At 44.6% G+C, this 12,256-nt stretch overlaps 1 protein-coding gene across 2 annotated transcripts in view; it reads left to right on the plus strand.

Moving 5' to 3' along the window:
* Positions 1-1,189: 1,189 nt before the first annotated feature.
* RASEF (RAS and EF-hand domain containing) overlaps positions 1,190-12,256 on the plus strand; it is an 85,710-nt gene continuing 74,643 nt past the window's right edge. For both annotated transcript variants that reach the window (XM_004004118.6, XM_042244845.2), the window contains exon 1: positions 1,190-1,901. In XM_004004118.6, the coding sequence (XP_004004167.2) occupies positions 1,471-1,901 (431 nt within the window). In that variant the 5' untranslated portion in view covers positions 1,190-1,470. The remainder of the gene's footprint in view (positions 1,902-12,256) is intronic.

The following is a 12,256-nucleotide window of genomic DNA, read 5'->3' on the forward strand; positions in this document are numbered from 1 at the left end:
AGAATCATAACTAAAAGAAGTGAAAGTAAATAAAAGAAAGTCTTAAGAGTGGAGGGACTTTATATGAATAAAGTAAAAATAATCCACATGCATTTTCACAGGCTGTGAGAATCACCAAAAGACACATACACATAAGTCATATGACAAAGTGAGGGTCTCTCAGAAATAAGACAAGATTTTTTTTAAAGGATAAAAATAGATGAATTTTAAAGATCTGATACCCAGGAAGCAGCCAATATGCCACAATGGCACTGCTGCAATAAATGTTTAAGATCAAAGGATAACATACAACTGCCTAATTTCCATAAGATTTGTTTAAAGAAAAAAAAAAGCTATTAATACCTCAGTCCTTGTTTAAATATTGCTGCCTGAAAGATTTTGGTTATTAATTTTCTCTCAGGTTGAGGAGACAACGACTGAGAAAAATTACTTGGATTTGAGGATCTGGAAGATCTATTTGATTCCTAATGTGCATTAATTAGTTGTACCTCGACGTCGGACCGACATGCATTAAAGAAAGGCCATGAGACTTCCCTGGTGGCCCCGTGGTTGAGAATCCGCCTGCCAAGGCAGGGGACACGGGTTCCATGCCTGGTCCAGGAAGATCCCACATGCCCAGGGCAACTAAGCCCCCATCCTAGAGCCCGTTCTCCGCAAGAAGAGAAGCCAGGGCAATGAGAAACCCCCATCTCCTGGCAAGTATAGAAAGCCAGCGCACAGCAACGAAGACCCAGTGCAGTCAAAAATAAATGTTTTTTTAAAAAAAAAAAAAAAGAAAGAAAGAAAGAAAGCCCGTAACATCAGAGAACAGGGTCTTCCGGTAAATCTCACACTTTGGTTTGGGATATACAGATATTTACCGATTTTCCAGAATCAGAAAATAATAAGATACACATAACGTTAACTAATTTGCAATCCTACCCCTAACCTTCCTTTCCTCTTTCTATCCAGTAGTTAGCTCCTCATACCAGCGCTCGATTTACCCGAGCAAACACTGTTTACGCCAAGGGCCTGGCAAAGCTACTGCCTCCCCCCAGTTCCAACCGGGTCCCCCAACTCCAGAAGCCCCAAACCCAAGCTCCAGAGCCCTGCACGCGAAAGCGTGGGAACCGGAGCCGGTCGCTCCTCCTCCCTGGCTGGGCGGAGCCGGGCGCCTCCGGGCCAGTGCGTGCGGCCGCGCAAGGCTCTCAGTCGCGGCAGGCGCTGCTGAGGGGGCAGAGGGTGGCCAGAGGTGCGCTCGCACGGCTCTGGGACTGGCAGAGCCAGTACAGGTCTGCGCGCGGAGCCGTGTCGGAGCGCACAGTACCGACCCACTCAGGCGCTTCGCCCCGCCCCGACGTCCGCGCCAGTGGCCTAACCTGCCCGACTCGCCCAACTCGCCTCAGCTCCCAGCGGCAGCAGGTGGCCCCGGACTCCCCACCGTCGCCGCAGCCGAGGTGGGCCACGCGCCCCGGAGCCCTCGCGAGCGGGATGGAGGCGGATGGGGACCTGGAGGAGCTGGCCCGGCTACGCTCCGTCTTCGCCGCCTGCGACGCGAACCGCTCCGGGCGCCTGGAGCGTGAGGAGTTCCGCGCGTTGTGCGCGGAGTTGCGCGTGCGGCCGGCCGACGCCGAGGCCGTGTTCCAGCGGCTTGACGCCGACCGCGACGGCGCCATCACCTTCCAGGAGTTCGCGCGCGGCTTTCGCGGGGCCCGCCGCGGGGGTCCACGCCGGGGCTGGGGGCCGCGAGAGCCCGCGCCCGCCGCGGCCCTGGTGGGGTCCGACCCCGGGTCCGGCAAGGAGGACGAGGGCGACGAGGACGCGGCAGCGGCTCTGGCTGCTCCCTGGGACCCGGCGAGCTCCGGCCAGGCTTGGCAGGACTTCCAGGCGCGACTCGGGGACGAGGTCAAGTTCATCCCCAGGTACGAGTGTGGTTTGGAGGGCGGGAGGTGGTGGTGGTGTTTCCTGTCTTTCCCGGGACCCTGCCGTCTCTCCCCCTTACCTTCGGAGTGTGCAGACCCCTTGGATCCTGTCTCTCCCTTGTCTCCATTTATTGATTCACTTTAACTGTTCCCAGATGAGACCCTTTAAGGAACGAGAATCCGCTCAGCTGCAAAGGGCACTTTGTTAGTTACACAGGCCAGAATGAAACCCGCAGCGTCCAGAGATTCTTCCAAGAAACTGGTTTAGGAGTGCTCCCCAAACCTCGGCGACTTGATTATATCGGCTCCTACTCCTGGCCTCCAGGCTGCACCCGCAGCGGCAGCCCCGAGCGGTGACCGGGCCGCTAGCCAATTTGGCATTCTCTATAGTAGTTTTTGGTAATTTCTCCTACGTAGAAAACAAAACCTTGGTGTGCATTTATTTTGCTGCACACAAATATTCATCGCTGCTACGTGCTGAACACTTGACAAGTTCTTTCGTTTAATATTCAGAATAACTTTGAGGGTGGACTTTCTTATCTTTGATCGATGGAGCAATTTCGATCTAAAGACTTTAAGGGACTTGTCCAGTTGCTGAAAGAGCAGTATTTGATCCCAGATGTTGTGAACTGAAAAACTCTCACTTTTTATACCACAGAATAAAATTATTAAATCACACAATAAACTACTCTTGTAGCTCTGACAGAAATAGCATAGGATCAAGTTACTTTTCAGGCAAAAGGGGGATCCCTGCAGGTTCAGGACTTGGTGGGAAAGATACTCAGGTTTTACTGAGATTAATTTGCATCTGTCTCTGCTTCGAGTCATTGTATGTCTTGAGCCATTCTCACATCTTCCTTGGGTGCTACAAACATCTTAATACTATAAAATGTTTTTCTGCTCTCTGGATTTTCATTGAAATTATATGGGTCTCTGGCTGTCATTGTTGGGAAGATCTGAAAGGCATCATTTTGATTGGCAATTCACATATCTGAGACAGAAGACTGAGGAAAGGAAATAGCTCTGGAAGGCAGCAGTGACCTGGCTCACCCATTCACAGCTTACACCTACAGGGCTAGGAGTTCTCACTTCCTCCACCGCCCAGCTTCTTGTCCCTCCAGTTTGAAAAGTTCAGGGAATACTGGGCATGGAAAGTGACTCACTGCAGTATAAGAGGAATTGTGTAGAGAAAGTGGGTGTGATACCCATCTTTCCTATTATGTATAAATGAGTGAAAATGCAGTGTCTCCATCAGGGAAGTTAAAAAAAAAAAACCACTTTGAATAGAAAAAAAAAAATATGTATATACTTTGAATCAGCTTCCATCTGTAACTTGGTTTGGGTCCAGCTAGGTAAAAAAGGTAATAATATTAAGAATAAGAAAAGGTACACCCATACCATATTTTGTACATACACACACAAAAAAACCAATTTTAAGAGTTGTCAAGTCTCAGCAGCAGATATTTGACTCAGCCTCTAAATGATCAAAATTATCTTGTTAAGGTCAGGATACAAGCAGGACTTAATATTATTGGTGGCATTATTCTTATCACAGTGCCTTTCCAATTCTTGAGAACCTATTAAATTTAATGGCACCAGTGTCACCTGGTAGACTTGTGTCCTAAGCCCCTCCCCTGCCCTCTGTGAGATTAACAAATACAATATTTGTCTTCCTGTCCTTGTTGAAGAACTAAACTGAGTTGCTTCATCTGATTGTTTCTATGGCAGCCATTAACTGTTTGGGTAAATTGGGTTCCTTCTATTCCACTTCCTCATATAGCTGTTCACCTTCTCTTTCTCCCATTCAAACTTGATAAAAATCTGTTGTTATTGACAATGCCATTGTCATTATTTTAGCCAAATTAATTCTGCAAACATTGTTGAGGGCCTCCTTGGTGCCAACCACTCTTAGGTACTGTCCTAGGTCCCTGGAGACAAAGAGCAGGAGACCGTGGTTCATGCCCTCAAGTTCACAGTGTGAGTGAAATATTTCTCAAAAATTTCCTTAGAGGGCATGTGAAAGTGGAAAAATTATTTGCAGGAAACTCCACGTACTGTGGGCTTCCCTGGTGGCTCAGTGGTTAAGAATCCGTCTGCAGTGTAGGAGTTGCACAAGACTGGGGTTGGATCCCTGGGTCGGGAATATCCCCTGGAGGAGGGCATGGCAACCACTCCAGTATTACTGCCTAGAGAATCCCATGGACAGAGGAGCCTGGCGGGCTACAGTCCAAAGCATCGCAAAGAGTCAGACATGACTGAAGCGACTTAGCACACCTCGAATTGTGGGCATAGCCCAACAGACTGCCAGCAAGCAGGAACTTTCTCTGAAGTTTTGAATTTTTATCTCAAAAAAGAAGTCGTGTATTTGTTCATTTTACTGTATAATATCTTGTGACTTGGTTTAACATAAAATATTATATTTTCTTCCAGAGGAAAAACTGTCTCTCTGGGAAAGTGTGCCATTTCACCTGGTGCCTTAATTTCCCACCTGACACTCCATCTTCCTCTGGATAGCACCCTGTCCCATGCCTGTCTTTGGGGAGTATTCATGTACAATTTGAGGAGAACAGATATCAGATATAGGAATGTTTGGTTCCTATAGAGGCAAAACTGGGAGTGATTGGTTTGGTTCCTATAGAGGCAAAACTGGTGGTGGTGATTTCCATTTCAAAGATCATTCAAGCTCTTAGATGAAAATGTTAAGCAAATTTGGGTTAAACTCCTCAGTCATTGATAATTGTGATATTAGAGAAAAATAATTTGTATTGTGAAAGAATAAAAATGGTCTCTGGGATATGTGTTAATACCCTCATAAGTTTGTTTTCCCTTCGAAAACTGAGGGAGTCTTTGCCTTCAAGCCTGGGGAGGGAAGCGTCCCGAGTAGCCGCGTGACCTGCTCACCTGAGGTGGACAGGTGTAAATGGTGCAGAGGGTCAGGATGGGCCATTGCCATTTCCTAGTAAGCTGGAACAAGGTCAGCCAGTAGGTGAAACCAGAACAGGCAAGGCAGTGTAGTTATGTAAGAGAATTCCAGAAGGAGGGTTGCATCAGGCCAAGAAAAATTCATGAAGTGGGGAGAGAATGTCTGGGGAGAAACAGAGAGCAGACTTGTAACCACCTAGTGGAGCCAATTTCTGGGGCCACAGGCATTATGTTGGTGAAAAGAAGGTTTTTACACAGTGGGTACTCAATAAATATTTGTTCAGTGTTCTTTGATTCCTTGCTTCATATCCTGAGAATGCAGTTAGTTCATGCTGTATGCATTCTCTTCATTTCTTTTGTTGGTTCCCTCCCTTCATTTGCAAGTTCCTGATGAGAGCTCGTGTGTCCTGAGATTGGCAAGTAGAGAAGGATACAAGGTGCGTGCGTGTGTGCGTGTGTGTGTGTGTGTGTGTGTGTGTGCATGCATGCATTGACCATTTGACCGAGGAGAGGGCATGGCAGGAATTCATCTCTCTTGTTTAGTCAGAGCCAGAACTTTTCAGAGTGTTCTCAGTTCCATCTGTAGAAATTTTGAGTGGCATTTGTGGACTGATTAATAATTTAGAACCCCACATTCTCATAAACAGAAGCACAAGGGTCCAGCTGGCACCAAAACCACGATGGACTTGTGAATGGGCACGAGTTTTGCCACAGTATTTAGAGCAGACCCAGAGTGGGTGCCTCTGGTGTAATAAGTGTTCGCACAGCTGATGACCTGCCAGTCAGGGTCAGGGTGGGATTTGTTCAGTCACCAAAATTAGACCCACGTGGTCAGTTGTTCCACATGGTCTGTGCCCTTTCTACATGCAGTGTTGAAGAAGTCTTTTGTTGAATGACTTAGAAACAAGAAATTTAATTGAGAAGAACCAAAACTACCCACATGTGAACTGTCATGTGGATCATCAAAACAGTTTGCTTCAGCAAACTATGAGGATGACAACTAAAATGAAGTGGAAATACAATGGCTGACAACCAGTCCCACTTAACGTGTAGGACGAAGCTACAGTAGGCAGAGGCATAGTTCCCTTTACATTTCGCTTTCTTGGGGTCCACTTTAGGGCTCTGATCGTCTTCTTTTGTAACAGTGCCGTTGCTTCCTAAGCCCACTTCACCACTTCACAATGTGGTGCTTGGCAAGATGGAAAAGGGAGAGGAGAGGGATGCACGGAGAGAGGAAAACAGAGGGAGACGGCTGGAGACCCAGGGTGAGGAGGGCAGGGTGAGAGGAGGCAGGAGACCAACAGGCAGATGGAGAGACACTGATGACTGATTAGGTAGTGCCTCAGTTTCCCCTCTCTTCCCACTCAGTGTGGTTCTGGCGCTGAGCCAGCTTGAGGTGCGAGAGTTAAATTAGCTCTTCTCTGCTTGAGCGCAGCTCTTAAATGTATCTTCCATATGTGAGCATCTGGTGCTTTGGATGGTGTTTGTAGTGTTTAAAGATAAACATATTTGTCACTCATGTGACCAATCATGTCCGGTGTTCATCCAGAAATAAAGATTTGCTCTAACCTTGAGGTACCAGAGTGGGTTGGATCTCAGTCCTGGAAGACATTCAGAGATGTTTTTGACTGTGTGTGATGCTTACCTTTGGCGCTAACTTTGGGGCCTATCAGTGCTAGCCACAAGCTTTCCAGAGATTTTCTGACTTTTCTGTGTGTGTGTGTGTGTGTGTGTGTGTAGTGTTGTTGCTGTTTAGATGCTAAGTCATATCTGATTCTTTTGAGACCCCATGGTCTGTAGCCCTGGTGAGTTTTCACTTCCTTCTCCAGGGATCTTCCCAACTCAGGGATCAAACTAGCATCTCCTGCCTTGGCAGGCAGATTCTTTGCCTCTGAGCCACCTGGGAAGCCCACCTGTGCGTGTGTATAATACACATATTTTATATATTTTTATGTGTCTGTATGTCTCCATATAGATTATATATGTCTTTGTTTCTAACTGTTGCTTGTCTGTTGCTTTTTGTTTTTTCTTTTCACAATTATCTGTGTCATTACCCTACTGCTGAGTGGGAGAAACCTGTCTGTTAATACCACAGCCCTTCCTTGAACCTTCCAAACCTTACTCCTGGGCCCGGCAGGCGTCTCTGTGTGGCTTACGTTTTATGAGCTCTGCTTGCTGGTGGTGGTCCCTTCTGGTTCTGATATTGGAATTTCATCTCAGGGTAGTTTCTTTTTGGCCTCTTGGCCCCAGAAAGGTATTCTGGCCTTCCCAGCCTTAGAGGACTGCCAGCTTTGGCCATAAGGACAGGGGGCTGCTCTGAACTCAGATCTCACTGACTGTTCAAAGCACTGCTGTCACGTTTTAAGGAGAAATTGTTTGCTCTGACCTTATGGTGTGGGTACCAAGTAAAATGCCTAAGACGGGATGCCATTGGAAGACTACTCTCCAATAACTACAGACTCCTCTAGCTTGTCTTTTAGCCTGAATTTTTCATTTACTCCTCTCCTAAATCACTGTTGAAATTCAGTCGTGCTACTCCTATCACTTTGAGCATGTAAAACCTGTTTCTGGATTTCTTCCCAGGTTATATGATTTGATTTTATTTGTAAAACAGAAGTAGCCAAATTTGGCTAATCTTCCTGGAATGGCAACGTAGAGGCTGATTGCAGAGCCTTTAGATGATGGTGAGGTTAGGGTGCCAGGGTGATTCAGATGTCTGCATTTTTCTCCTAAGAGAATACACACAAGATACTTTCTTGCTTCCCATATAGCTTGTTAAAGCTTAGTTGTACCTGACTACAGTCTATTGTTGGAGGGAAGAAATGGGAAGAGACAATTTATCATGGGTATTCGGGCTGCTCCTTTCTAACTCTGTTAGTCTCATATCAGGTTATAAAATGGAAAGTAAACACTGTTTCCCAGAGGAAAGTTGTAATGATGGAATGACATGTATGATTTCTTTGGTATTAGTTCCTCAAAAAAAAACCAGTTTCATTGCTTCAACTGGTAAATAGGTGGGGTCTTCCAAATTATAATTGCTTCTGTCAGAGTAATTATAAAAAGAGAGAGGTGAATTTTAACTCTTGAGGCCTTCATCTATATGCCTTATTAAAGCAAGACATATAGATGCAGTAGGTCAGGCATGTTTCTTTCATTTTTCTCTAATTCCCCCAGTATTCATGTGCCTGCCAGTGTCCCAGGCACTAGAGAGACTCCCTTGCAGACCTGACCCTGACCTTCAAGGAGCTTATTATCACCTTTTTGAATACCTAGGAGTTTTTGACACCCAAAGGAGCTGAGATGCAGTATAATATATGCAGAAAAATGCCTCCAGGCACATCTCCAAAATGTAGACATTTCATGGCAAGATAGTTTCTCAAATTGGGGGACCTTTGGGTCTTTATATGTGTGCTTGGGAATCTAGGAAGACTAAACAGTTTTGTTTTCATTTTATGTTATCATTATCTGATAATATAAAGCAAATTAATTTGAGCAGATTTGGGATCGCCTAGGAAATGGCAACCCACTCCAGTGTTCTTGCCTGGAAAATCCCAGGGACAGGGGGAGCCTGGTGGGCTGCCGACTGAAGTGACTTAGCAGCAGCAGCAGGTGACTGTGACATGACAGATTTGACTGACTGTTTCAGAACCTGCCTCTGTGGTGTTTAAGGTAGTGTGGCGTCCACAGAACTCTGTTCCTTGTCATGGGCGGTGAGGAAGGCACAGCTGTGGGCCTGGTGTAGATGACGTGTCCGTGTAAATTGAAGGTGACCAGCAACACAGAGTGTTGGGTTGTCTGCATTCTCAGTCGAAAAGTGATTGGGGAACAGGGTTTTGATCCTGTCAGTGTGGCTGGAGAGTGCAGCACACAGGCTTCCAGGACCATGATGCTATTGGCTTTGGGGCTGTAGTTTCAGCAGCAGAGTGTCCCTTGTCAGATTAAATAAACGTTGCTCATTCTCACTCCCTTGATTCTCCAAACATGTGTTGGTCACATAAGTGCTTGGGAGCTGTAAGGATAAGGAGTTTATATCTGGTTTATGTTTGTTCATAGTTAAGTAACATGATATAAACAATGTTTATGTCACCTCTGGAATCCATAGGAGATATTTTCTTTAGTAAGGACTACATGTTTATTAAGTGGAAGAAATACTGTTTCTTGAGAACTTGAAATCCTCAAGAACTATATAAAATGGAAAACATTAGCTTCCCTGGTTTTCATTGCATATCAGTCTTGTCCGTCATTTAAATTGAAGGCATAAAACAAACCAGCAACCCCACTGCTGGGCATACACACTGAGGAAACCAGAATTGAAAGAGACACATGTACCCTAGTGTTCATCGCAGCACTGTTTACAATAGCCAGGACATGGAAGCAACCTAGATGTCCATCGGCAGACGAATGGATAGGAAAGCTGTGGTACCTATACACAACAGAATATTATTCAGCCATTAGAAAGAATGCATTTGAATCAGTTCTAATGAGGTGGATGAAACTGGAACCTATTATATATAAGTCAGAAAGAAAAACACCAATACAGTATACTAACACATATATATGGAATTTAGAAAGATGGTAACTATGATACTATATGCGAGACAGAAAAAGAAACACGGATGTATAGAACAGACTTTTGGACTCTGTGGGAAAAGGTGAGGGTGGGATGATTTGAGAGAATAGCACTGAAACATGTATATTATCATATGTGAAACAGATCGCCAGGTCAGGTTCGATGCATGAGACAGGGTGCTCAGGGCTGGTGCACTGGGATGACCCTGAGGGATGGGATGGGGAGGGAGATGGGAGAGGGGTTCAGGGTGGAGAACACATGTACACCCATGCCTGATTCATGTCAATGTATGGCAAAAACCACTACAGTGTTGTAAAGTAATTAGCCTCCAATTAAAATTAATTAATTAAAAAATAATAAATTGAAGGCATAAGATCAATATTGTGGAAGAAGTTCAACTTAAAATTGCTCTCAGTCTTAGGATCATTTTTGTTATTTGCCCAAAGAAGAAACTCTTCTTGCCTTTTTCCTATGCCATTCATTCACTGTTTCATTTAAAACACTGTTGTAATCCATGTGTGCCTGGGACTGCGCTAGAAACTGGGTGCTTTAAAATTGTATCCAGTCAAAAAATCAAAGTTTCTTGGCTATTTGCTCTCTCTCCAGAGGTGATGGCACCAGGGAATGTAATGAAGAGGGAAAATCACAAATTCTGGGTCCAGCTCTCAGTGGGAGTCAGGAAACAAGCAAATGAAGTAAATTCGGGGAGTTTATTTTTCTCTTTAGCAAAGCAGTTATCTTGCATGTTAGTGTTACAGTTCCAACAAGAGAGACTCTCGGCTCTGATCAGATTATCTCCTCAGTCCCTCTGGGGGACTGTGACTAATGTAATGGACTGGGAGCTCCTAGACACCAAGGCCTCCGGGGTTAGGTAGGTAATGTCAACCCAGTGGAGTGGAGTTGGGGCCCAGTACCCACCTCTGCATCATCTGCTAGTATAGACACACATGCTGCCATGCAGGAGGTAGGCCTGGTGTTGTCACTGAAGCCAACTTACAAAGGATGGTAAGATATCCAGATTTTATGCAGGAATTTCCAATTTTGTGTTCTCTGTGAAGGACAGAGCACAAAAGTGGGAAAGATACTTTTCCCAGTTTGCAGCCCGTTTCCTGCCTGACAACGTGCACTGGTAAGTTCAAGTGTCAGATGTGATCTTTGCTTTGAAGGTCATGTTGATATGAACGTGTGGTTCCATGGCACTCTAGCTTAGAACCTTAACCATGCTGCTTCTTCCCCGTCCAAGTTTGTGGGATAGTATTTTGACTCAAAGGTAGTCTATATTTACTGTCTTTTTTGCTCTTGCATGTTCTTGTACTTTCCCCAGTTACCAAGTTCAAGCTCATCAGATGCTACTGTATAGTATTTTCTGTCTCCCGGTTATGCTGCTCTGATAAGTGTGTCCCTGGGGGAAGAGGGCTGAGCTCTGAAAGCACTGAGATGTCCAAAACACCTGTTACCCTGATGTCTTTCCTTCTCGTCATTTGAAGCTGAAAGTATTTGTCATAGATTTAAGACATGGATAAAAATCAATCGGCATGGAATAAAAATAAGGGAATTTAGTGATAAGAGGTTATATTTTCTGGTAACATAGTGGTATATCCTTTCATTATTGGAATATTTTTTCCTTCAGTCAAAAAAGATTTTTGTGAGGATGAAAAGATGCTCATCACTAATCATCAGAGAAACACGGATCAAAACTGCAACAGATCATGTTGATGTTTGGTAGAAACCAACACAGTACTGTAAAGCAATTACCCATCAATTAAAAATAAATAAGTTTTTTAATTGCAGTGGAAATTGCCACTTATTGGCTGTTATCAAGAAAACAATTATAAGTGCTAGTGAGAATATACAAAAATCGCAACCCTTGTATATTGTTGATGGGAATGTAAATTGGTGCAGCCACTATGGAAAATGGTATGAAGCTTCCTCAAAAAAGTACAAATGGAACTGCCGTATGATCCAGCAATCTCACTTCTGCATGTATATCCCCCAAAAAATGAAATCAGGATCTTGAAGAGATATCTGCACTCCTATGATCATTGCAGCACTAGTAACAATAGCCAGCAGGTGCAAACAGCTCACATGCCCATTGACAGATGAATGAATAAAGAAAATATGGTATATACTTCAGTGGAATATTACTCAGCTGTACAAAAAGAAGGAATTTCTGCAGTATGTGACAACCCAGATGGACCTGAGGACATTACGCTGAGTGAAGTAAGCCAGTCACAGAAGGACAAATACTGTACAGTTCCACTTATATGAGGTATCTAAAGTAGACAACTTTTAGAAAGTAGAATGGTAATTGCCAGGGGCTGGAGGATTAGGAAATGAAGAGCTGCTGTTCAGTGGGTTATGGAGCTTCAGTCGTTCAACATGGAAAAGGCTCTACAGATCTGCATGAAAATAGGTGTGTAGGCAACAACACTGTACGCTTCAAAGTTTGTGAAGAACGTAGATTTGTGTTATATGCTTCTTAACCACAAGAAAAGCAAACGTGTAGAATGTAAAACTTCTTTTTTTACAGAGGTAAATGATCTGGATAGCTACAAAGGCTCTATGTCTCATATCTACTTGCATCAGTCCCGAATATAGGCTCCCTCAAGGGTTGCCCCTTAAATGTACTCACACCTGTCACGTTTAGGTAACCAAGCAGAAACATCTGTGCTAATGACACATTCTGGGTGCTCCTTCCCACCACACGTACTGAAAACAACCGCTCTCTTCAGTTTTAGTTTTGGGGGACATTTTATGGGAATGTTCAGCCATGATACCCCCTCATGAGCATTACAATTATGGAGCATGCTCAAGTGGCCATTTTGTGGACAGTTTGTGCCAAGAAGACCCTAGGGAGTGGGCA

Source organism: Ovis aries, chromosome 2 (genome assembly GCF_016772045.2).
Source record: "Ovis aries strain OAR_USU_Benz2616 breed Rambouillet chromosome 2, ARS-UI_Ramb_v3.0, whole genome shotgun sequence".
NCBI classification, from domain to species: domain Eukaryota; kingdom Metazoa; phylum Chordata; class Mammalia; order Artiodactyla; family Bovidae; genus Ovis; species Ovis aries.